The sequence below is a fragment of the Ambystoma mexicanum genome, chromosome 3p, assembly GCF_040938575.1.
Source record: "Ambystoma mexicanum isolate Mex_15411 chromosome 3p, UKY_AmexF1_1, whole genome shotgun sequence".
NCBI classification, from domain to species: Eukaryota; Metazoa; Chordata; class Amphibia; order Caudata; family Ambystomatidae; genus Ambystoma; species Ambystoma mexicanum.
The window spans coordinates 519,625,538-519,651,661 of NC_090925.1; the positions used below are offsets into that span (position 1 = coordinate 519,625,538).

Consider the following 26,124-nt stretch of genomic DNA (forward strand, 5'->3'; position numbering starts at 1 on the left):
CACCCCTGCAACACCCGCGCACATTATTGTGAGCAAGGGTGTGGGGGACATCCCAGCATCCTCTGCAGCTCTTAGCACTGAATGGGTGATCTGGTGATCTGGTGATCCGTTCAGAATTTTCGAATGGCCAAAATTCGGCCAAATCACCCATTCAGTCTAATTAGCTCAGTCAATTTGGATGATTCCTTCTTTTTTCTGCTTTCTCTTTGTCCACATTCACTCTAGTCTCATAATATTGAGCCATATGTAGAACATCTGACTGTGTCTTATTCTGCCAAGCACTCTCTCATTGCATTATAAGAACGCTAATTTCTGGTAACAATTTCCGGACACATATATCTACAAATAATTGTTTCCCTGCTGGTGTAGAAAAATCAATAAATACTTCTTAAAATACTCTGTTATGCCTTCAGTTTTATTCTGGACACATGCGGCAAGTATCTCCCAATTATCTTTTTCTCGGGTACCACCCTTTTGAGTTGTGCAACTATCATAATGTGAAGGTTAAGTACTGCAGGAGCAGGTATTTTGCCAGCTGTCCTATTAGCGTCAAGCTGAAAAAGTGCATCCCATGTCCTCCCCAAAATTGCAGGGTCATTGACATTTCTAATTGTTGTCCAAATATCTGATGGTAAAATTACTGAGAATAGAGTTTCCAAATCCCTACTGGTGAAGAAGAGTTATTCAAAACAGCCTCTAATTCTTTGTAAAACCGAGTATTCTTGCCTGGAAAAGGGTACGTGAACAAATTGGGTATCATATTTAGCAGGCTGCATAATAGGTTTCTCTTGAGAATCAAGCATAGCATGCTGTGGTATATAAACTGGCGGCACCTCCCGCATAGGACGCTGGAAACTAGGTGATTTTTGTAATTTTAAAAGTGCCATTAAATGGATGTGTTGCTCTGGGATGCTCATTTTGGGTGCATTATATTAGTTTCAAGTGTTGCAACTCTCCGGAATTCTCTAACTCTCCGTCCTCATTTTGCTGCATAATTGCATCCAACATTACTTTCATGGCATGCATCTTGGGGGCATAATGACAAAATGTACTGCAAATGACCGAAAGAGGGGTCAAAGTGGTGGCCCATCTAAGAGTGGTACGTGTGATTAACTGTAATTCTTCATCTGACACATGAGATTCTTTACATGCTGTTATAATTACAGGCTGTTGGACATACTCAGAAGTATTTGTTTATAAACCCAATCCAGCTTTCTCTAGTCCTTTCAATAAAATAACTCCCAAAATCCTTTAACATACAAAAAAGCATCCTTCTCCGTATGACAAGAGAAGGCAGCTAAATTAAAATCTTGCAATTCCTTAGAAGCTGCCGAAGGCAATTTGTGTTCCCACTGGATTTGAATCTCATCACCCAAACATTCTAATTTAGTTAGCCACTCAGAACCCTGGGCTTCAAGTACTTCCTCAACTACATTCTGTCCGACTCTGCTCAATACTAACCTAACAGCCCCCTCTCTCAATTTACTTTGTTGGGCAGGCATTAAAGCAGCTTGTGTATTCCTAATAAAAGGTTCTAATTTCCTTGCCTTTTCTTTAGTCCGTGGACCATGTATGTATTAACTGGGAGGATCTATGCTGGCATCTGATATGTCATCTAGTGTGGGTGGGAATTTTGAGGATCTGTAAGAGTGGGAGGGAGTTTACGGCCTGGAAACCCTAATACTAATGGGCTCTGTAGTTGACAATAAGGAGGGGGAGGTGCAGAGGGAAGGGGATGTTGGTGAGGGTTATTAAGAATTGTTCTATTACGGGATCCTGGGTAGTAGTAGGTATAATGGGGTAAATTCCTGTTCTTTGTAACTGACAATCTCTGTGTGTATCTCTATTATTTTGCTGATATTTTAAAGGAATGGTTCGCCCAAAAAATGTTATTGCCCTAAAAGATGGGCAATAATAAAAGAAATATACTCACATTTCTTTTTTTTTGTTCCTATGTAAAATTTTGAGCAATTGAAGCTCAAAATTTACAAAAGCAAGCACATGGGGCATCCATTTTGTGAAATCGATGCCCTGGCTCAGCCTGTGGAGGCGACCTCAGGATCCACCGCGGAGGGAGTTGTCTTTCAGGCCCATCGAGAAGCCCCCCACGAAGACCCCGTTGGAAAAGGAGGGGGAGGGGCAGGTGGCCATCGTGGATACAGACACGACCTCTGAAGAAGAGCTCATCGAAGTCGTGGAGGATACCCAGCCCATCGGGAGGGATCCCGACGAGGGTGACGAAGAGAGCGACGGTGTCGCCGACGAGGTTCCTCAAGAGACCTCGCGCCCGTCGTTTCCGGTACCGCAGGACACTTCGGCGCCCATTTTGTTAGCGATTCAGTCCTTATGCTCGGAGATAAGGACAAGGTTGCCCCTCCCCCTGACGGAGGTAACGGAGCAAGACCCGACTGGGGAACCAGAGCCGGGACCCTCGGAAAGTCCACTGCTTAAGAAGAGGACGACGCATCCTCTGCCACCTCTCCCACCTCTGCGGCCCGCTCTGCCTTCCCCCCTGGTCAACTACCCACGGGGATGATACAGGCACGGACATGGCTACAACAGGTACAGATGACGACGGAGGCGACGACGGGACGTGTCCCCCGTCGCCCCCTGCTCGGGCGTCCCCGCCCGACGAGATTGGATCCTTCCATGGCATGATTTCCAGGGCATCCGAGCTCTTCCAGCTCTGCCCCGAAGAGAAGAAAAAGGAAGGGTTCCTTTACCAACGGCGTGAGGCTAAAAGGAAGACGGTCCTCTCCGTACCACTTCTGGATGACATCTGGGATGAGGGGCTCTCCCTCCTCAAGAACCCTGGCACGGCGCCTGCAAAGAGGGACCGGTATGAGAAGAAGTACTGGGACCCCGACGCTGCCCCCTTGTGCCTTTGGGCACAACCTACCCCGGATTCGGTCGTCTCGGCAGCGGCAAAGAAGAAAGCTGGGGGGGCCTCGACATCAACTTCCCCGCCGTACGGCGAGGGCAGGAAGGTGAACACGATGGGACGACGGGTCATCTCATCCGCAGCGACGACTATCAATGCGGCCAACGCCCTGGCTATCATAGCCCGCTACGACAGGGAGTTGTGGTTCAAAATCGCCCCTCTATTGGACTTCCTTCCGGACGCCAAAAGGGCTGAGGCCCTTGAAATCTTACAGGAAGGTGAGATTGCTTCGGACCATGCCATCACGGTGGCAATGGACATCGCCGACACCGGTTTCCGTCAGTTGGGCAACAGCGTTTGCCTGAGACGACGAGGATGGCTCAAGGTGATGGATTTCCGCCAGGACGTACAAACCAAAGTTTTGGACATGCCCTTCGACAGGAACAACCTGTTTGGAAAGGTGGTTGATGAGTCCCTTCAGGCTATCAAGACAGACACAGAGACTGCCTGGGCACTGGGAGTGCCCCAACAACGACGGCCGTCCTCTTGGAGCGCCAGAGGCAGACAAGGTGCCTCCAAGGGATCCGGCAGTGGCTCCTCGACGTACCGCCAAGCGGCAAGATCTTCATCTCAGGAGGCCTACAGAGGACGCGGCAAGTCAGGTGGTGCCCGTCGTCGTCGACAGGGAGGTCAAGGAGGCAAGGCGGCCTCCAAACAACATTGAACCGACCGTGGGGTCGGGCCCACGCCGAAGCACCCCGGTGGGAGGCCGGCTGACGAGGTTCGTCAGCGTGTGGGAGTCCACCTCCACCGACCGTTGGGTGCTGGATGCCCTGCCCCAAGGGCACGCCCTTGAGTTCCAGAAGAAGTGCCCTTGCGTTCCACCCGCGGCCAGGAAGGAAAATCACGTCCCTCAACTACTGTTGGAAGTAAGGGCGATGCTCAAGAAGGGTGCCATCGAGCTCGTCCCAAAGAGGCTTCGGGTCTCCGGAGTTTACGCAAGGTACTTCCTCGTAATGAAGATGACAGGAGGATGGCGTCCCATCCTGGACCTGCGACGACTGAACAAGTACATCAAGGCACAGAAGTTCCGGATGGTCACCCTCCAGCACGTGCTGGGACAGCTGGAGGAGGGCGATTTCCTGTCGTCGTTGGACTTTGAGGATGTGTACTTCCACATCCCCATTCTAAAAAGACACCGAAAGTTCCTCAGGTTCGTGGTCCAAGGGCGGCACTACCAGTTCAAGGCCCTCCCGTTCGGATTGAAGTCAGCACCCAGGGTGTTCACCAAGTGCCTCGCACCGGTGGCTGCGCCTGCAGGGGATCCACGTCTACCCCTACCTGGACGACTGGCTCATCCGGGCAAAGACGAGGGAGCTCGCCGTGGAGCACACTGTGAAGACCGTCCAGCTGCTCACGGACCTGGGGTTCTCCAACTGTCCAAAATCCCACCTGGTCCCGTCGCAAGTCGCCCTGTTTCTGGGAGCCAAGCTCGACACAGTGGCGCAGCTGGCCTTGCCGTCGGAGGAAAGGACCAGGACCATCCTGGGCAAGGTGCAGCGTCTGCTGGCCACGGACATGGCATGGGTAAGATCTATCAAGTCCCTCCCCAGGATGATGTCCTCCTGCATTGATCTGATGCGCCCCTTACAAGAGTTCCTTGACGCCCGCTGAGTCCAGTTGACGGGCAGCTTCGAGGACAGGATCCCACTCAACGAGACGTTTCCGTCAGGCGATTCGGTGGTGGGGTACCCGCTCTCATCTGTCGGCGGGCACGGACTTTCAGACCCCAGCTCACCAGGTGACGGTGACGACGGATGCCTCCCTCGAAGGTTGGGGAGCGCACTCCGGAGATCTTCACGCGAGAGGCCTTTGGCTCCCGGAGGAGAAGTCACTCCACATCAACATCTTGGAGCTCCGCGCAGTGTTCTGGGCCCTCAGGTCTTTTCTTCCATCCCTCAAGGGCAAGGTGGTGAGGATCTTCACCGACAACACCACCACGATGTTCTACATCCGGAAGCAGGGCGGAACCAGATCCCCTGCCCTATCCAAGGAAGCCCAGGATCTGTGGCATTGGGCCGTCACCCAAGGGATGTTTCTGGTGCCTTTTCATCTGGCAGGAATAAAAACACCATCGCTGACTCTCTTAGCAGAGAGCTGCGCTCGTGCCACGAGTGGGAACTATGCCAGGATCAAGTGGATCGACTCTTCCGACGATGGGGCGAACACCAGATCGATCTCTTCGCGACGGCGACGAACTCCAAGTTCCGGAGTTCCACCAGCAGGTTCCCCCAGCCGAGGAGCATGGGCGATGCTTTCTCGTTCCCCTGGGACGGCCTATTTCTTTATGCATTCCCTTCGTTGCCGCTGCTGCTCCGGCTCATCAACCAGCTCAAGAGGTCCCGGTGCAGGATGATCCTCGTCGCACCGGCGTGGTCGAGACAGATCTGGTTCCCGGACCTTCTGGACTTGTCAGCGTCCACACCAGTCAAGCTGCCGTCGGATGCGGATCTTCTCTCCAGAGAAGGAGGCGCCATTCTTCATCACAACCCAGAGTCGCTGAACTTGCAGGCCTGGCTCCTGCAGCACTAGAGTTTGGAGGGTACGACATCCGAGCCGACTGCAGAGAGGTTCTTGCAAAGGCCAGGGTGTCCTCAACTCTCAAGACCTATGGACATAAATGGAAGAGGTTCTCTGTCTGGTGCCGCGCACAGAAGATTAACCCTCTGCGGATTATGGCCCCTCAAGTATTGCCGTACCTACTGTCATTGGCCAAGGCTGGACTAGCTCACGCTTCCATCAAGATACATCTGGCCGCCATCTCACGATACACCAGAACTACAGGACGGGCGTCCTTGTGGTCTCATCGGCTGGTGAAGGAATTTATGAAAGGATTTGTCCCATCATTCCCGCCGGTGAAGGCCCATGCCCCGGTGTGGGAGCTCAACGTGGTGCTGACCAGGCTCATGGGGGCCCCATTTGAGCCTATGCATTCGGCACCGTTGAAGTTTCTGTCGTGGAAGACAGCATTTCTCGTGGCCATCACCTCCGCACGACGAGTGAGAGAGATCCAGGCCCTATCTTGCAAGCCACCATACTTGACTTTTCACGACACAAGGGTGGTGCTGAGGACGCACCCCTCCTTCATGCCCAAGGTGCCTTCGGACTTCCACCTCAACGAACCCTTGGTGTTGCCAGTTTTCTTCCCGTCACCTTCGTCGCCGGCGGAGAGGACTCTGCACTCGCTGGACCTAGCTAGAGCGCTGAAGTTCTACGTGGACCGCACGAAGAGTTTTCGGAAGACATCACAGCTGTTTGTAAACTTTGGACCTGTGAATCAAGGGAAGGCTCTCTCGAAGGCTTCCATTTCCAGATGGCTCTTCGTCTGCATCATGCACTGTCACCGGTTGGCAAACCGACTGCTGCCAGGCCGTCCGAGAGCCCACTCGACCAGAGCGATCGCTGCTACCACGGCGTTCCTATCTGGTGTGCCCCTGCTCGACATCTGCAGGGCTGCGACGTTGAGGTCGACGCACACCTTCACGAGATTCTACTGTGTCGATCGGGACTCCAGGGAGGAGTCCAGGGTCGGCCAAGCAGTGCTGCGCAACCTGTTCGCTTAAGGTGAGCCTAGTGAGGAGGTAAGAGATGCTTAATGTTGAGTTTTGGATGTAATGCTTAATGTTGAGCCTTGCCACCTCCCGTGGTTGTGCATGTGTATACTGCTATGTATTCTTATATTCATGAGCATGTGAATCCATGTCAGACACCATGCTGGAGAAGGAACAAGTTACTTACCTGTAACTGTTGTTCTCCAGCATGGGTCTGGCATGGATTCACATGCGAACCCTCCCGCCTAGCCCTCTGCGGCTCTTCACTTGGTCATACTGCCACTTTACGTGCTACCAAATCTGAGGATGGCTACCAGAGGAGGGGCTTAGGGAGAGGGCAGTCATTGGCTGGGGGCTGTATGACCCAGAGACCAGTGATTGGTTACTACTAAGAAAGACAGATCAGAAACGAAACTGATACTGATTTTTTTTCTATTCTGAGGATTCCCGGCCTGACGACGGGGAATATTCATGAGCATGTGAATCGATGCCAGACCCATGCTGGAGAACAACAGTTACAGGTAAGTAACTTGTTCCTTTTCCATGTCGTCTCCGGGGGGGTGAAAGGGGCGGAGATTAAGTGTCTGTATAACATTTTTCTTGTATTTACCAACACCCAGGTGGGAAAGACGGGCCAGAATGGCCAGGGTCAGCAGACCAGCAAGAGGGCATTGAGGTGTAGGTTGTTCAGTTGATGTCAGATAAGAAGGTGCCAGACCAAGAGACCAGCAGGAGGAAGGACCGTGGAATGTGTAGGTGATTTTTGGAGCAGGTGATTTTTGGAGCAGGTGAGGCATTGGTTAATGAGTGCAAGTGGTATTGCGTTGTGAGTGTGTGTGTGCAAGAGTGGCAAGTGTGCTTACGAGAGGCAGTGTAGGAAGTTAACGTGAAGTGCCTGTGTGAGTGAAAGTAAGGTGTTTGAGTAGAAGGTGTGTGCAGTAGGTAGTGGGGAAGGAGCAATAGTGTTGTGTAGACTTCAAAGAGTGCAGACAAGGCTTAGAAGTAGTGAAAGACATCAGACGGACAGAAGTAGACGGAGGAAGTAAAATAAGAGATGAGGGTGGAGGTGAAGGGAGGAGAGTAGTAGGGTAAGAACCCCAGGAAGTGAGAAGAGTACATTGGCGTGATAGAAAGGAGACGGAATCTTGCAGAGTGTCTGTAAGGCAAAATATAGTACCCTTTTTTTTTTTAGATCACTAACTACTGGATAGTGCAGGGTCCCTCTAGGAAGTCTCTGAACGAGGTTAGAGAGATGAGATTCTGCCTTTAGCTCTTCACCTCTAGTACAAGTTAGAGCCTAGACAGTAGGGGTCAATAATCACAATGTACTAACCTGGGAAGTAGTGACAGCTGGGTTAGGGTTGATTGGTGCATTCTAGATGAGAGAGGAAGGGATGGCCCAAAAATAATCAAATAACCCTTGAACCATCTCAGAGACTCAAGTATTTCTTGAGCCATCTGTGAAACATGTTGTCCTCGTTTGAACTTACAGACCCCCGATACAGAGGTCATCCACTGCCATCCAAAATGATAAGGGTAGTGAGACTGACAAGTGCGGCCCGCTTCCCCACAAGAGTAACCCCAGCAGCAGTGGGTTGTGATTTATATAGGGACAAAGAAGTCCCCTTTCCTCCAAGAGGGCCAAGTCATGGTTTGGACCGGTTTACAAATGGAAATACAGGAAGGAATCTATGGCAGGTGTTGCCAGAAAATCTGGGTTGGCCCACAAGTATTACAACAAGGTCGGAGCAGGAGTTACTGCCACTGATTACCAGGGATAAGTAAAGGTAATCCTGTTGAATCACAGAACACCTCTTGTATAGTGATACCTAACCAGCTCATCGCTCAACTAATCTGTGAGATGCAGATTGAGGTGGTAGATGCTCTGGAACCCGCTGAAACAGCCAAAGCATGGTTTGGTAAAATGACAGAGGCACATGATGAAAGAGCCCAGTTCCATGGGCTCCTGGAAGCGGCCTCAGTTGAATTCACTGAATCCCAGACAACCGCTCCTCTTCTAGAGCAGGTTCGTAAGAACTTTATATCAGAATCTGAGAACCAAACTCTGAAAACACCCCACTATGTTAACACGTTTGGACTCTTGTATCAAGTCCATGTCAATCCAAGGAGGGAATGCACCAACATCACCAATTTCTGGTGCCAAAGCAATTTTGAGAGATGGTATTAGAAGTTGCATACTCTAAATTGACCAGGCATCTCGGGCTGGAGAAAACACAAATGGCCTTCGCTGGGTCTCCTGGCCTGGTGTATATGCTGAGATCAAGCAATTCTACACATGACGTCCGACCTAACAAAGAATGTCTCCGGATGATGTTTCTCAAGCACCCCCTACTGCCTTTGCCTATTATATAGAATTAGAATGGACTTAGTCAGCCCTTCGGAATCTTTCAAGTCCATACCCTTAAATCTTCCCTTTTGAAAATCAACACCATACATGCATTTCAAAGGTTCTCATATCTTTGTTTACGCAAGTGGGGTTTCCAGCTGAAATCCTCAGACTAAGGAAGTAGTTTCATGTCGGAACTAATGGGCAGAAATAAGATGCTGATGAGCATCAAGACCATCCGGGTCTCCATTTACCACCCCCAGATTGACAGCCTAGAGGAGCGCTACAATTAAACACTGAAAGGAATCCTCAAGAAGCTAGTCGCTGGAGATGGACGGAGTTGGGATGACCTAATCCAGTTGGCTCTGTTAGCAGTTCAGAAAACACCAGTCTTCCACATGTTTCTCACTGTATCAGTTAATCTATAGCAGAAACCCCTGTAATGTACTGAACATCATTTGGGAGGAATAGGAGGTACTCAACAGCTGGCAGACTAGCGACCATCCCATGACAAGAAACGCCAGAGTACATGGAGAATGTGTGCCAACTGGTTAGAGCCCATCTACCAGATGCCAAGACCACGCAAGAAAAGGCATCCAACAAAGAAACCAGGCTGTGCACCTTTATTTATTAGTGTTTCCAGGCGCCACAAGACAAGATGGGGGGGAAAAAGGGAATCGTGAACAAAAAAAACAAAAACGGTTATATTGGCCTTGTGACAATCCTACCATGCAAGTGCTTGAGAAGGTGGTAAGTACAGCGGGTCAGGATGTAGAGGGAGAAGTGCAGCAGTGGGGTGCCCCCCTGGAAGGGGGCAGGGAAGTACAGGGCAGGCCAAGGTGGCAAGTGCCAGGGGAAGAAGGGAAAGGGAGGATGAATGTAGTGGGCAGGGTGGACCAAGATGGGCTAGTCCGGGAAAGGGAGCCTGAGGGCAATTGCTGGCAAAGGATGCAGGGGGGGGACTGGTGGGGGTTGTCTGGCCTCTGTATGACTCTGAAGGGACCAGCCCCAGATGTAGCGGCAAAGAGGGAGGGGGAGAGGGAAGGAAGAGGAGAAAAGAGAAGTCTTGAGAAGTTTTCAGAACTTAAGAAGATCCGGCTCAAGGTGGAGGGGTGGGGGAAGGCCATTCCAGAGGGAGGAGCCAGCCGAGCAAAGGGATCTACCTTCCACTCTCTGCTTGGAGAAACTTTTTGACCTGCAAAGAGTTGGAGCCAGAGGACCGAAGGACTCTGGCTGGGAGGTATTTAGAGAGGGAAACCTGTATGTAAGGAGGTCCCAGGCACCAGATGGCCTTGTGGGTGATGCAGAGGGTCTTGCTTTTGATCCTTGCAGTCACCAGGAGAAAGTGGAGAGATTTTAAGACAGGAGAGATGCAGTCCCTGGTATTGAGGCAACAAAATAAGCCTTGCAGTCCTATTCTGGATTAGTTGGAGGGCGCGAAGGGAGGAAGGAGGCAGATTGAGGAAGAGGCTGTTGCAGTAGTCGAGCCTAGTGAGAACCAAGACTCTGGAGACATTGGGCCTCATTATGAGTCTGCCGGTAGCCATGCCAGAGTCATGAATATACCGGCACCTAGCAATGGGCAATTACCGGGGAATTCCGGCCCCGGTAATTGCCCATTGCCGGGTGCCAGTAATTATTAACACCATTCCCATTTCAGCCCCATAGGGCTCAATGGGAATGGGGAGGCCGGTAGCGCCGGCACCGTTAATAACGGTGCCGGCGCTACTGTGTAGGTCTGCTTGCAGGTGCCATTCCGCCCAGCAGGTCGGACCTGCCGGGCTGACGGGCACCCGCAAGCAGACCTCATATTTGTCCCGGTCCGGTAATAACAGTGCGAGCAAGCTTACGGGTACCGTTGTTACCAGACCGGCAAACTTATAATGAGGCCCATTGAGCTTCTAGGGGAAGGTGAGGAAAGGTAGAATTCCCCTGAGAAGGTGGAGCTGAAAGTTGAACTTCTTGGCAAGGTCTGTGATGTGTGGAGAAAAGGGGAGAGAGAGGAGTCAAAGATGATCTCAAGGTTTTTTGCCTCACTTGTGAGTGAGGGGATGGGACCCAAGGAGTCTGGTCAGAGAGAGGGAGGGAAAATAGGAGCAGGCGTCCCGATGAGTAGGATCTCTGTCTTACTGGTATTAAGGCAGAGAACCATGCCTGAATAGCAGTCAGGCAGTCGGGTATGAGGGAAGAGGAGGAGGTGGAGGTAGAGGAGGGCAGCTTCAAGGAGAGCTGTGTGTCGTCTGCAAAACACTGGAAATGAAGTGAGAAAGTGGATATCAGGTAGCCTACAGGGGCCAGGTAGATGTTGAAAAACCATGGCGATAGAAGGAAGCCCTGCGGGATGCCACAGGTAGAGTGTGGTGGAGGAGAGAAAAGGGCCCATTTGCACTTGGGAGATTGTTTGAAAAGAACGAGATAAGCCACCCTAGTGCCCTGTCCGTGAGGCCTAAGGTATCATGGAGATGGTTTATGAGGATGGAGTGTTTGACCGGATCAAAGGCAGAAGAGAGATCGAGGAGGATCAGAACAGAGGGAAGAGTTGGAATCCAGCCTGGAGAGTAGGTCTTCATGGGTGTTCAGGAGAGCAGTTTCCATGCCTCTGGCAGCCCTAAAGCCGGACTGGTATTTGCGTGGAGGCAGCCAGCCATTTCAGTGTGGAAGGTCAGTTGGGGGATGGCCAGCTTCTCCATGAGTTTGCCCAAGAAAGGGGTGATAAAGATAGGGTGATAAATAGCTGGGCAAGAAGGGGGTGGGTTTTAGGAGGGGGTGCACAGGAGAGTGCTTGAAGTGGACTCACTCCTAACCTACAAGGGCCAACAAGCTAACAGAAGGAAGTCTTCCCTGCTGTACCATATCAATAAACTAAAAAGGTGGAATGCAACCAGTATATCCTGCAGCTTCTCCTCGTTGTAATCCAACAACACAGGAGAAACAACCTTGTTGATTGAAGTCTGTGGGGCTAACTTTGCAGGTGGGGCTGTCCACGACTGAACACCAAGAATTGGCTCAGCAGATTAACAGCTATGCAGATATAAACTCCCCTCAGCTCGGACGAGTGAGGGAGTAGTTTCCAAAATTCAAACACTGCCCAGAAGGGTTGTATTGCTCAAACCCTATAGGGTCACTATGGCCAGGGTTCAAATCTGTAAGGAGCTGAAAGAGGCTTTACCTGGGAGTCCTTGCAGTTATACAGTGAATGGTCCTCACCAGTCATCCTCGTCCCAAAGCCTGAAAACACGTGGCAATTTTGCATCAACTTCTACAAGCGAACTGGAATTTCCAGGTACAATGCGTATTTAATGCCATGGATAGACTAGTTGGTGGAGACCTTAGGCAAGGATCATTTCAACCAACAACCTCACAAATGGGCTTTTGGCAACCCGACCTCCTCCCTGTAGCCCACCCTCCCAAAGGACTGTTTCAGTTCACCATCTTTCTTCTTTGATCTCCATGGAGCCACAGCAACATTCCAAAGGCAGATTAATCAAGTCCTGACCCCCAGCCTTTCCTTCGCCAGGACCTACCTTGATGATATCCTCGTCCACAGTTCCACCTGGAAGGAGCATCTCCATCATCTGTCGGCTATCTGCAAAGAACAGTGGAAAGCTCATCTGACCACTATCCCAGCAAAGGGCCCAATGCAGTGTCAAATATCTGGGATTCTGAGTTTGAAAGTGACAAGCTGTACCTCAAAGGGTCATGGTCGAAACAGTGCAGAATGCTCCCAGGCTGATCACAATGAAGGACATAGAGCTTTTCTGTGTTTAGCCTGCTACTATCGGTTCATAGCAAACTTTTCACAGAAGGCTGGACCCTTGACCGACTGGTGAAGAGCCACCCCAATTTCGTTCATTGGAACAGCACCGCCCAAGCTGCCTTCAACCAACTTCAAGAAGTCCTGTGCAAAAGCCCAGTATTGAACCTGTCAGACTTCTCCAAGGACGTTATTCTCTAGAAAGATGCTTCCACCATTGGTCTTGTAGCAGTACTATCGCAAATACCGGACAGGGTGGGGGACCAATTGTATACATCAACCGGAAACTATTTACCATGGAAAAGAACTGTCCAATAGTTGAATAAGAGTGCTTAGAAATCAAATGGGTCATGTTCAGCCTATGATACTTTCTCACAGTTTGGCAGTTTAAATTGGTGGCAGATTGCACTGCATTAGTTTGGATGGCCAGAAATAAGGACACACATCTGTGTATCTTGAGATGGTTCTTGGCCCTATAGCCATATTCTTTTACCGGACTGGGGCCAAACAGGTTAACATCGTTTTTGTGTCCAGATATCCTCAGTCAGCGAGTGGACAGGGAAAAGGGAGGGACTTGGAGGAAAGGGTGGAGGCGTGTTACAAGGTCGGTACCCTGACCTCATGAAGAAGGGATTGGAACCCATGTCAGCACTCTGCCAGATGTTTAGGTGGATTTCTAGAATCTGGCCTGGTGGACAGATTTTAGGAAGCTTCCCTAGTTACAGTGAACAGCAAACTCTGAGAGGTTTGCCAAAACCCAATCGAGGTACGTAGGTGAGCAGTCAACGCTTATTCTCCGGAGGGTGTGAGTGGGGTCAGGGGCCCTCAATGAGTCCACAAAGTATGGTACACATTAATTCAATTTAGATAGCAAGTATAAAAGTCATTTATTATATGCCTTTGGACACACTGAAAAATTAATCTAACGGGTACTATTATTGCACTTAGGATTCAAATATATACATTCACCATAGGTTCATAAATACATTAAAAGTAACTTATTCAGCAAGCCGGTAAGTAGATTAAATGCAATACATGATGGAACTAGGTCACAGGTTAATTCTCCAACTTAAACAGTCTGAACCCTAGGAAGAATGGTATCTTGTGCCCAAAAGTCACCAGAGCCACAATGTTTCTTCCCTGAAGGGACTCTCTGCAGGTACGTTGCAATTCACAATTATTAATAAAGGTAAGTACATGTGTTCTTATTTTTCAGGTTACTCTGGCCAGGTTCGATGACCAAAAGGTGAGTGGAATTCAATGGAGGAGACGAAGAGACTTATTCCCAATGTTATCCTTTAGAGGAAGGAGGGTGACAGATAAAGTGTGTTTACTTATTCCCCAGACTCCAATTTTCCTTACGTTCTGAGTTTGAACACAGATTAGCGATGCTTCTGACGAGGTTGCCCACGATAAAGCAGGTTAGTTCACCGGGCAGTCCACAGACTCTTCCGAAGGCACGCACAGAAGGTCAGGATCCCCAAGAAGGCGTTGAGACTAGTTGGTCCCTCTAGTCCAAGGGCTGAAACACCGCTCAGGGTCTTTGGAGATAAGGTTGTCACACAGGGCTTCACTGGGCGGGACCCAGGAAGGGATGCACAGCCAATTCAGGAGTCTTCGGATCTTCAGTAAGCTGTACTTTTTTGTGGTATTTCTTAGCTCCAACGATGATCTAAAGAAACGGCTGCAGAGGCCCTCTTCCTATAAAAAATCAGAGCTGGAAGCACGTCCAAGCCCACCAATAGTAAGGATATGCATCATTTAAGCAGCCAATAGTTGTCCAATCAGGGACAACTAATGGTTTCACATTTGCCCCACACCCAATCTTTCTGGCACCATGGGTGTGGAGTGGGAAAGTCCCACCCCCTTCCTGGGCCACACACACACACACAACTTTCCCGGGCAAGTGCATGACCTTATAAGGGATTTCCTGACCTGGCAAGGCAGGAAGATGGCCAAAAGCAATATGGCCAAAGAAGCAAGCGAAAATCTTGTGGCACGGCCATTATAGGGCACTAGCAACAATTGTAAAAATGCATCTGCTGCCACCAGCTCGTCTTTAGTCAGATATTAACGTAACCGAAAATCCCAAGTGTAAAAAGCTAGGGTGATACAAAAGTATCTCCATTCCACTGGACTGTAAGATGCTGTGTGCAATGTTAGAAAGTACAAGGATTCAAAAGGGAAACCTAGTGTCCCACTACTGATAGCAAAAGGCAAGGGAAGTTAAGCTGAAGGCTTTACTGCCCTTCAAAAAGTCAGATCCGGTAAGAAAACAGAGCAAAAAGATTGGGGGTTCATAGAAACTCCGGAGGTTAAGTTGACAATAGAGACATCTTTCCCAACCGGATGCCTACCAGGTGGGTAATACAGACCCGGTCCTACCTCATTGGGGGACGGTAACAGTTGGGAGGACCTCAATACCTTTTGCCTCCCCACGTACCAGTTTAAGTGCAGTACCCATGTGCACCAGCCCATGCCTAAACTGAAAATGCTATCCTAGGCTTCTCTTTTCTCCCATGTCTGCAGCGTTTCTGAAAAGCAGAGTACCTGCAAGCGAGAGAACAATCAGCACCTCATGCAAAGGCATTGTTACATCTTGCTGGAGAAGGAGAGGCACCACCAGAGAGAGAATCGGAGGCCCAGCGCAAAGTCTTGAGTCCTGCTGAGCACATAACACCGACCCAGCAAATCAAACCACAGAGCAAGGGGCCGGATCTCCTTCATGGTTGTGCATGCCAGCCCAGGCTTGCCCAGGAAGGAAACTGGTGCAGGCCCCCTACACCACCAGGGACAGAAAAGAAAACACACCACATGGAAACAGGACTTGTCTTGGGGACTGCCAGGCCAGACCCCATTAGCACAAATTGGGACATTGAAGAAGATGAACTGCCATTGTTCTGTGGGGGCAGAGGGGAAAAAGTGTTGTGTTGTGAGATCCAGGGAATTCATCCCTTCTCCCCAAGGGGAAGCCAACCCTCCGTGAGACTAGGAATGTGAGCCTGCTACACAAAACACTCACTAGGGGTTTGGGCAAGTGGGGTGTCAGTGGGAGTGACTCCCCCTTAGGGGACATGGACTCTCAGTTCAGTTGAACAAACTAGTAACTTCCCCCTCAGCCCCAATGTCCCACATTCCTTTTGCCTACATGGGAGTAGATGAAAATATTAATGTAAATGTGACATTGACATACTTGGCTTGGTTGCTGACCCCTCCTCAAATAAGAAGCGCCAGGACCAATGGGATGTTGTCCCTCAATTTTGCGATTTGTATATAAGGGAAACGGCCCTTACCTGGAGAGAGGAGCTTACCTGGAGAGAGAGGAGCTGATGTGAAGCCTGCCAGCCCGAAGGAAGCTGCAGAGAGCGGGTGTCACTGCTAGAGTGTGTGGCCGATGCAGTCTGGAGGCAGGACCACAGCATTTACGTGGTGGGCAGAGAGCCCGGGCAATGCTGCTTAGCACATGTGCACCAGGCAACGAGAAACTCAAGGTCTCTCTTGGTGAAAGACCGAACAACGCGGGAGACCGGCCTGGTGGAAAGGCGTCCACCGAAGAGAAGGCAGCCAGAGAAAAGGCACCACCAAGAAGGTACAGCGAGTCGGAGCCAGGAACCATTATTCAACTACAGAGAGTTTTGCAGCATACACAGTATCCGTAGCCCCCTTGACAGGATACAGTGGAACAGCAAGTATGCAGAAGGCAGTAAGGAGAGGGAGGAGGGTGGTTGAGCTCTGTGGCCATATGCTAGAGACTCAGAGTAACAAAGCGATTCAAGTAGCTTGCAGGCCCTCCGGGCCTAGCAAAGAAGAGAAAAGAAACTCCAACACAGGAGTACGAGAATCCTGAGCAGCTAAAATGGACATTAAAAACCGGAGATCGAGGAATCCCTAAGACGAGGGGAGCGAAATGTCTATACGCTGGAGCTGGATAGGACCAAGAAGAGGGAAATGTACCGAGAGGGGATTATATGCAGGACGTAGTGTTCCTGGAACACACATCCAGCTGTGGGGTAGAGGTCCGAACCGAAAAGAAAACCATAAACACAGACTAGTGTAAGAAACATGTCGACAGTCTCTTGAATATGAATCTATTGGTCCACGTGGGACTAGAGAAGACTATTTCACTCAGTGACCCGAAGGGGGGGAGCCAAATCGGGGCTTTGTACAACTGAAGTACATTCCAAATCAAGTCATACATACTGGAAAGAAACTTGGAAAGCTTGTCCAGACTTGGATGAAGGGGCACCAAAATTGGGCCTTTTTGCTATAAGGAAATCTTGGGAACTGTGACTTGTTGAGATTATACTAGGATGCCATATCAGAGAAAGACCAGAGGAACATTTCTGTTTGGTTTACATAAGAACTTTTTTGTGACTTATTGGATCTGTGAATGCAACCAAGAACCTGGAAAGCTGAGAGGGGAGGGGCAATTTCCAGGGACATTTAGTTAAGAAGGGGGGGGTATGCACCAAGCAACAGCAAGACCAGTTAATGGTGGTAGGGTTGGATAGTTAGCTTAGGTTTTGGACAGAGGATGGAACTTGTTTATGTAAGATGTTGTGACTAGCACCTTTTTATTTTGAGTTATTAGACATGATATGATATGGCATGATACAAGTGATTTCCTATCACTCCCATAGCAATAGGGCCAGGCGTGGGATTTTTTATTTATTTGATAAAACCTGGCAAATATGTCCAGTGGTGTGCACCCTTTCTGTGATCCACCACAGTGTGCTTAGGAAAGGGAATGAATGTTAAGTGCCTGTGTGAGTGAAAGGGGAGTGTTGAAGGTGGATGAAGTAGTTAGTAATAGTGTGGAGGAGGGTGTAAAAGTGTGGAGAGAGACTAGCACCATCAAAATGTGGAGGTGAGGCTTAGAAAGAGTGAAAGACCGAGGGACACAAGACAACATAGGAAGTAAAATAAAGGAAGAGCAGTGGAGAGCTGAGGGACTGGTGGTAGTAGTAAGGGGAGAACCTCAGGAAGTGAGAGGGAGTAGGACGTGGGCCTGATTGGATGAAGACCAAATCGGGCAGTGTCTCTGAAAGTCATATTCCTTTCTCTAACCACTGCATAGTGTAGGGTCAGTATCGGAAATCCCTGAGGGAGGTTAGACAGATAAGGTGTTCTGCCTGTAGGTTCACCCAGAGACCCATCAGAAGTGAGTGGACCAATGATGTTGGGGAAAGTTTTCACTTTTAGCAACTTTCCCTCCATATTCTATTGACCCCCAAACATTTTGCTTTTGTTTTTCACCCTGTCCTAACTTTTTTCAGTAAAGTGAAGCCTTCAGCTTCACTCCACTGGGCTTTTGCTAACATGTTATGGGGAAAATGACTAGTCATTCAGGCTCTCAGTACTGGGAAACTATGTTTCTGTTAGATTATTGACTTGTTATCTATATTGGGTAACTTTTTACTATTGCACACAGAATCTTCCAATGCAGTGCAATGGAGATACTTTTGTATCACCCTAGACTACTCTCAAAGGGATTTTTGGTTACTTTCAGATGTGCCTAAAGACAAACTGGTGGCAGCAGTTACTTTTGTATACTTTTACTGTACTTTTTATTGGCTTTCTCAAATGTAGCTACTAACAGTGGCTATTGTCCTAACATGGCCGTGCCACAAGGTTTTTCGTTTGTTCTTTGACCATCTTGTCTTTTTTCCTGCTTCCTGCCTTCTCAGATCAGGTAAATCCTTTTATGATCATGCATTTGCCGGGGAAGGCCTTGCTTTCTGCGTGCTAGTGCAATCCATGTGACTTGGAAGCCAGGATGTGGGTTGGAACTGGCTGGTCCCAATACACAATCTTGTTTCAATATGTCTGGAGTGTATGCATTAGTTTTCCCAGCAGTGGTCCCCTGATTGGACCACTGCTGGGGTGTGTGTGTAGGGGAAGATATTGTATTGGTTGGGCTGAGTTTCGTTGCTCACCTCAAGTTAGGATTCGAGAAGGGGTCCTGACGCCATTTCTCCGGTTCTGAAGAGGAGTCTAGTATATTGCTGTAGATGTGAAGACCTGTGGATGATTCTTGAAGAGGCCTGGCGACCAAATCTTGCTGCTGTCCCGGTGCACCCTTGCCTGGCTACTGATCACAGAAGACCCTTGTTGGTGCTTCAACCTTTCTGGACCAGTGGGAACAACCAGTCTCTGCATCCACTGGTAACCCAGCTAGTTGGAGTCTTCAGAAGTGTCCCTAGGCCATTCAGTGGGCTGACCAGCTGCAGTTTATTCTACCGCGGTTGAAGTGCTGCCGTTCCGAGTTTTGGCCCAGAGCTCCATGTTGTCCAGCAAGTAGCCTCCCTGCAAAATGTCGATGTCCCAGTATCCAATGGTCCTTAGATAGGATGCTTTCTTCGACTGCAACATGTGTGAACCCTTGCTGTCGCTGTGCATCAGTGACTGTTCCTGAAACCAGCTTTCCTGCATCTGATTGAGTGCCTAGAAGAGGCATGCATTGGTGTTTGCTGCATTCATTCACAGGAACAGGTTGTACCAGCTCCTGTACCCGACCAGAACCTTGCCTGCACCCATAGCTCCTGGACATCTGCGACTGGAACCGGCGGCCAGAAAACATACCTTAGGCGATTATTGTGCACTGGCCACCAGTGACTATGTATGTGATATAGTGCTTAGTATTGTGTGATATTGTTACCTGCTATTAGTCATTTTTCATAGCCTGTCTTCTGGGCCTACAATAAATATAGTATTTGTATAACTGTCTAAGTGTAATCGTTGATGTTTCTCTGTGTGGACTCATTGTGTAGCCCCTGACCCCATGCACCTCTCCTGAGACTTAACCTTGGCCTCTTTCCTTGCTACCTTGATTGGTTTGGCTAACTACCAGAAGTTGTTCCCTGTTCACTATAACAAGGGCGGCCTCCTTAACATCTGTCCACCAGGCCAGAGTTTAGAAATTAATTCTAACAATGACAGGAAGGGGAGTCATAAGTACTGGGTAAGGCAGTCTATACTGTAAAATGCAACCTGGAAGACCGAGAACATGCATGTGCTAAGGTCACCTCATATGTCTGGCTAGTGGTGGATCAGGACTCTTGATTCAGTTTGGAGTCCTAGAAGGTGCCAAGGCCTGAAACACAGAATCAATGTAGGAAGAGAACATTTTCCAGGCAAACCACAATGAGAAGGCCATGGTGGAAGTTGTGACGGGAAGCACACCGGTGACCCTTCAAGATGGGTCACAGGCAGCACAGGCTGGCACAAATAATTATGGATAGGCAGCACAATGATGCCAGAATGAGGAGCACTTCAGTAGAAGTTTCTCTGGCTGCAAAAAGGCAGTCCAGAAAATCAAGAAGTAAAGGGGACGAATAGAGTTGGCAAAAGGTGAGTAAAAAATACCACCCCAAACAGGTCTGTTTTGTAAACCTATTACTCTGCATCTAGGTTTGACTGTTCTTCCACCTTCCTCGGTGTGTTATGGTTGATTATCTATTTTACTGTCTCTTCACCAACTACTGATATTTGTTCCTTGAAGGACCATTGTCTCTAAATATTGACATAATTTGTTCTGAGGTCATCCAGGCTCAGTTGTTTTCCTGCCTCTTGCATCCTCCATGGCAAGACATTGTAGCGGCAATTCATTATTGCACCTTCAGTTCTATTAATAGTTCGTAGTGCCATCATTTATCTACTGCATAGCTTGTTACTTTCATTTGGCCAGAACATTGGCACACTATTCAATGTGATTAGATGAAAATAGAAGCACCTCCTTTATTCTTCTGTCTCTTGTTTAGTCTCAGATTCCATGCACACTCCATTTGTTGTCCCATCACGTGGTGCAAATGCATATAGGATGTAGCAGGACCCGCACTTTTATCTTGTCACTGGACATACTGTGTGGACCTTTCGAAGCTGGTACCAGATCTGGCTCATACATCATCACAGATTCCTCAATTTTGCATGTTAATCGGCTGTGGCTTCATGGGAATGTTGAATATTTCCCCCTTCTAAGGATGTAAGAGACAAACCACTATATTAGCTTCATGCCTTCAAAATCGTGGCCTTGTCACATGTTGGCTGGAGCTGGATATCAGTTGCTCACCTCCCCAATAATTACTCGGCTGTGCGCTGTAGCCCTCCGGCCCCAGGTCTAATTACCGTCAGACTGCAGCATATGAGAGAAACTCCTTGCTCTGCTGGACCACTTGGGCTAGTTTCAGCTTAGCAAGGGAAACTGGCAACCCATGATGTTCTCTGAATACTGATTTCCTAGAATACGTATTGCAGTACTTTGTGCAGGCTTTGATATAGGGCCTTGTCCCTCCCCCTTCCCCGCCTCCTCTGGGTTCGGCTACTGTCTATGCCTTGCACCTGTGCTTGTTTTCTGAGTCCCGTTTTTGATTTGGAACACAGTATATCCTCAGACAAGTCTAATTGACTTTGTTGGGTGTTCTGAGCTTTTAATATGCTGGTCTGTAATCTTGGAACACCCTGGCATGTGTTTCAGGCCATGAGACTCGCACTCCAGCTTGCAAAGGAGGGATGGCTGTGTCAACAACTGTTCTGAGTCTTGCTCACGGGCTGTGGTGTCTGTAGAAAATAAATGAGGCTGGAAGTGTGAGCTGGCCATCTTCGCTTTTCTCCTTAGACCTAGCTGATTCCTGCAGATGTACTGGCCTTGGCAGTTAACTCTGCCTCTAGGAGAGTGTACTTTAAATGCCCTGTGGCAAGAGTAAGTCCAGTTTAGTGGTCCTCTGCTCCAGGCTAGATGCCCAGCATTGTCGAGGGGGGCCAGAAGAACCTCACCATACCATCTCCAGCACCCACATAATGTGGTGCGGCCTTTTTGCCTTGGATGCATCTACTGCTACCTCTAGTGATATTACTAGTAGTAGTGCGAGTATTGGTGATACAAGAAGAGAAGAACCAGTAGTAGTGAAACTAAGCATAAGACCATTAGTTGTCGAAGTAGCCAGATTAGTACCAGCAGTATTGCTAGAATTATGTTCATTAGTAATAGTACCCACAGTAGCCCCAGGTACACGTCTGCAAAAGTGATCTGTGAATATTGGCTATTCTCCTCCCCTGTCCAACATAAAATACAGATGACCTGTCCGCATCAAACATGTTTATTCTATTTGTATTGTTGGGGGTGTGTCAGTAGAAATAAAGTAAGTGTTATCCCTGAAGCATCTGGGCCTGTGCTAGAAATAGCACTGCTTCTGTTGCTAGAGTGAAGCCCAACTGACTAGAAATAAAAAAAAAAATAATTCTAGTGCAGCCTCTCCTTGCACTATACATAGGGCCTCATTCCAAGTTTGGCAAAGTGGAAAAAAAGTAGTGGTAATGGAATTACCATGACTTTTAACGCTCCATATCATGCTGGAGGTAAAACCTCCACCTCGCTGCCGAATAATCAACGGAATTACCACCGATGGTAATTCCGCCAATATTCCCATGGAGTACTATGGACTCCAAAATTTGGCACTTACACCACCACCAACCACCATTTATAATCCTGCTGTAAATCCGCAGGTACAAGTAGTGGTGACAGTAATTCAGTTTGGTAGTACCGGCAAACTCGTAATGAGGGCCATAATATTCTTTGTTTGTAGCATGAAACCTGCCTGCACTAGACATTTTTTCGCTGTATTTCTAGTACAGACTGGTCTTGTGCTAGAAATTGAATAAATACAATTTCAAGTGTGGCCTAGACTGAAAGTTATTTTTATTCTGGTTCTATTTCTTGTGCCGCACAGTATAAATAGAATGTATTTCTACTTCGCTTGGATTTTGTAGAGTGTTCCAATTGGAGCTTGAATTAGAAAACATACGATTTAGATCTCTAGCATGAGTGTATATCTATAAAGCATGCGCCCCGACCCTGCAGAATAGTGGGGAATGCTTAAGGGCCTGCAGTTGAAGGCAGCCTTCCCTCTGACACAGGGCCTTCCTAGTAAAGGTTTTTATCTTAGACACAAAATTGTGATTCTGCAAACTTTTAAATCACCTGATATTCATGCATGTCAGAGCTTTCACAAGTGTGTTTTCCCAGTGCTGTTACATATTACTAGTAGAGTAGGACCAGTACCATTACATGTGGACATTTAGGAGCACCAAGGAGCTGAGGGGGAGAGCAACAAGTTTTCCATGTCTCCCCATGGGGGTTGGGCTTCAGAATTGACATGTATATGTCTGAGGGTGGGTGGAGGTTACAGGTTGCCTGTGCGGGGGCAAGGGTCAGGATAACCAAGTATACAAGTATGTACAGTGTGGCGGGCGCATGATTATCAGCAATGCAAACATATTTCTTAAAAGTAAAAGAGAATGCCTCCTTAAATCTTTGCTTACTTGCTGATTTAATGTACCAGTGAGATCACTCCATGTCATCCAGTGGTATCCTTTCTTGCTTTGAGAACTGAAGATAGTTTACACAGTGAACCATGGCTGGAATAAGAAAACGTCCAGAGTTTTTTTTTTTATGAGATCGAGATCAACGTAAGTATTTATTAATACGGAAACATGGATAGAAAGCTTGTTCCGAGTTGCATCTAGCAGATGTTTGTTTAGTTTTACAACCAGGGCAACCTGCAGTTTCAGTAAAGGATTAAAAACTATTAAGCAGCTCACCAATTCAAGTGGTAATCACAAATGGAGAGCTCTTGCTTTGCCCTGTTTAGACAGTTCTGATGTAGCCTCTATTTATCTTTTGTGGGCAGTTTCTGAACTTTACTAGGTCTGATGCTTGTCCCATGGGATTGTAAAATGGTGACTGGTATCACCAGTGTGATGCTCATTTATAAATCTATACTCCCATCACCTCACGTTCCACAGGTGGATGCAAATGTGAAACAAAATGTGACAGTCCATAGCTTTCTACGACTCCCAAGTGAGTGCAGCTGGTAAAGAAGGCATTTGTGTCTTAGGACTTAAGCTGCAGGTAATTGAAGTCTATAGACTGACCTAGATGTTCCTTTCTGTGTGTACCTAAAGGAGATCTAATTCTGTTCTTTCTTTGGTTCTGGCATGTTTCCATGCCTCCTTTCATTTTGTGCTTAGTGTAGAAATAAGAGTGAGGTGGAACAGGGAACCATTCAATGATAGTTTGTTACTAACATTATCCTTATTTTTTACTCAAGTCCTTATGTGCTTGGTAAGGTGGATAGCACAGGGGCAACACTTTTGTCTTGGAAGCAAGACAACGCAGCGCAACACAGGTTCAAATCCAGATCCCGCGCTTGGAAACCAATCTCTGGCATTAAGCGCATTGTAAAATAACAATTATAATTAAATGCCATGCTTTATACGCCAACCTGAACATGGAATAGTTTGCTTTACAAGGGTTACGATTTGCCTTCTGCATATCCATGCCCATTTCCTCACAACCACTCTCTGGCATGGTGCAGGGGTAAAATCTCACAAAGGTGGTTCTTTATATGCAGCAGCATTTCCAGGTCAAACAATTTTCTCTGAAGCGTGGTAAGATACTGCTGTAGAATTTAAATGACTAGCATGCATGTCAACAATTGCAAGTAGCAACTTGTACTTTCCTTTTTCTCATTTTCAGAGTTTTCATTTTCCTCTCTTTATGACATTGGTGCACCTGGTTCAGATTTTTATATTGTCTACAGTGAGCAGAGCAGTAATGCAATGCTATACGAAGAGATCAAGGGTTGTCCTGACATGGTCCGATTACCTGAAAAAGGTTGCTCCAACTGGTAAGTGTTAATGTTGCATGAAGTGGCATTGATTAGGATTGTTCCAGTTGTCTATAAACTCACGTTTCTTGTTTTACGGGCTGACTGTCATTGGGGAGAGAAAGGAAGACCTAAGGTGTTGCACATTTTTGAACAAAAATTTAAGGCAGAGTGCTTAGTAGTCAGAGGATGTGATTGAGTGGGGATTAAGAGTGGCATGGCATCAAGGAAGATTTGTGGGAATGAAGAGTAGATGAAAAGGTTAGTGAAGTAGGTAGACTTGATGTCACCTAGGACAGAGGACCGAGTTGGGAGGTCGGCCTTGGAGGAGGATATAAGAAAATGGGTTGGTCTTGGGTCCAGCCTCATATGTGGAGTCACATCTAAGTTTTATGTAGGTGAATTTCTGGGGGTGATGTATGGCTGGCAGGCAAGTACTCGATGCTGTAAATGTATGTAGTGTTTAGTAATGCTCAAAGGGAGGGGGGAGGACCAGTGGTCCAGTGATGAATAATGGTTTCTAAACCATCAATCACCCCCACACCTTTAGTACACCAGAAGGGATCCGAACAGATTCGAAACACAACCAAATTATTAACCTCCTTGTCCAATTTTGGTAATGTGGACGGAACGGCAGGCTTATCTCTGAAACGTTGTACATCATTGGTTAGTTGCAACACATCGAAAATACAATTATTAACCAATGATAAAAGGGTCTGTCCATTCTAGGTTGTATAGAAATATCTACTTTATTAGTATTCCAACAGACAGTTCTAGCACACTATGAAATACAACCCACCCTGTTGAGGAATGCAGAGGACAGACGTTTTCAAAGAAAGAAAAGGGATACACTCGAGGTACTGACAGGAGGGTAGTCGCCATAGAAAATAATCGCAGCAGTTCAAGGATACTTAGTTTCAGCACTAAGGGATCAATGGGTCGTAAAATGTCACTAGGGGCCTTCTGAGAAGGACCAGGGGGACGGATGCACAATATACATTGTGCGTGTAGGTGTTCTTGGTCCTCGACAGGGTCGAGTCGGTTTCAGGGCACTTTCCAGCTTCTGTTACAGAGTTCAAGATGGGAGACAGCTGTGGGTATAAGGCGGCAAACAGTTTGGCGAGCGAAGCTGAACAGACGGCTGCAGAAAGGCCTACACGGTGGATCGGGGTCAAGAGTTGTCTCAGTGCTGGTGGGCAGTTCTGAAGCACTAATCTAGGCGTCTCGGATGGCTTTAGCGACTGAGGCGCAAATGTCAGTGGTGCAGTCGGATGCAGCTCTTTAAGACTAACATCGATAGATGCTCATCAACGCACTTCTCAGAGCTTCTTCCCTGGGCTTGTCATCCTTTAAGGCAGACGGTTTATAGTGATTGCATCGAATGCCTTAGCATCTAACATAAAGCAACGAAAGAAAAGCCTCAAATGCATTTTTTTTAAATTGGGGGGGGGGGGTGGAGGTCCCCGTGTTCTTTACCCCTTAAAATCCATTATACTTAAAATAAAACCTTTACCTGTGACAAAAATGCATTTGCTTTTTTTTCGATGCATTTTTTCGATGCTTTTGGCATTCAATGCTTTGTATTCGATGCAATGACTGGATACCAGGCCAACGGCCCAACGCTGAGGAGTGTGTTGCAGGCAGCTGCCTTGTTCTTGGTTTAGGGTTCAGAGATTCTCTGGCACTTCCCACCTAGGAAGCTTGCTGCCGAACCTAGCAGGGCACCCTATGTGCTGGCTGTGTACCGGTTCTGGAGCTGCTAGAGGGTCCTGTGGATTGATTCCGTATGTCCCTCTGTTCCCTAGGAGATGTTTAGGGGAGGGATCTCTTGGAGGTCTTGGCCTTCCTGCACTGGTCCAATGATGAGT

General features: G+C 48.0%; 1 protein-coding gene across 3 annotated transcripts in view; it reads left to right on the plus strand.

Moving 5' to 3' along the window:
• SLC35C2 (solute carrier family 35 member C2) overlaps positions 1-26,124 on the plus strand; it is an 805,952-nt gene that overhangs the window by 150,179 nt on the left and 629,649 nt on the right. For all 3 annotated transcript variants that reach the window (XM_069651204.1, XM_069651206.1, XM_069651205.1), the window contains one exon: positions 24,127-24,277. In XM_069651204.1, the coding sequence (XP_069507305.1) occupies positions 24,127-24,277 (151 nt within the window). The remainder of the gene's footprint in view (positions 1-24,126; positions 24,278-26,124) is intronic.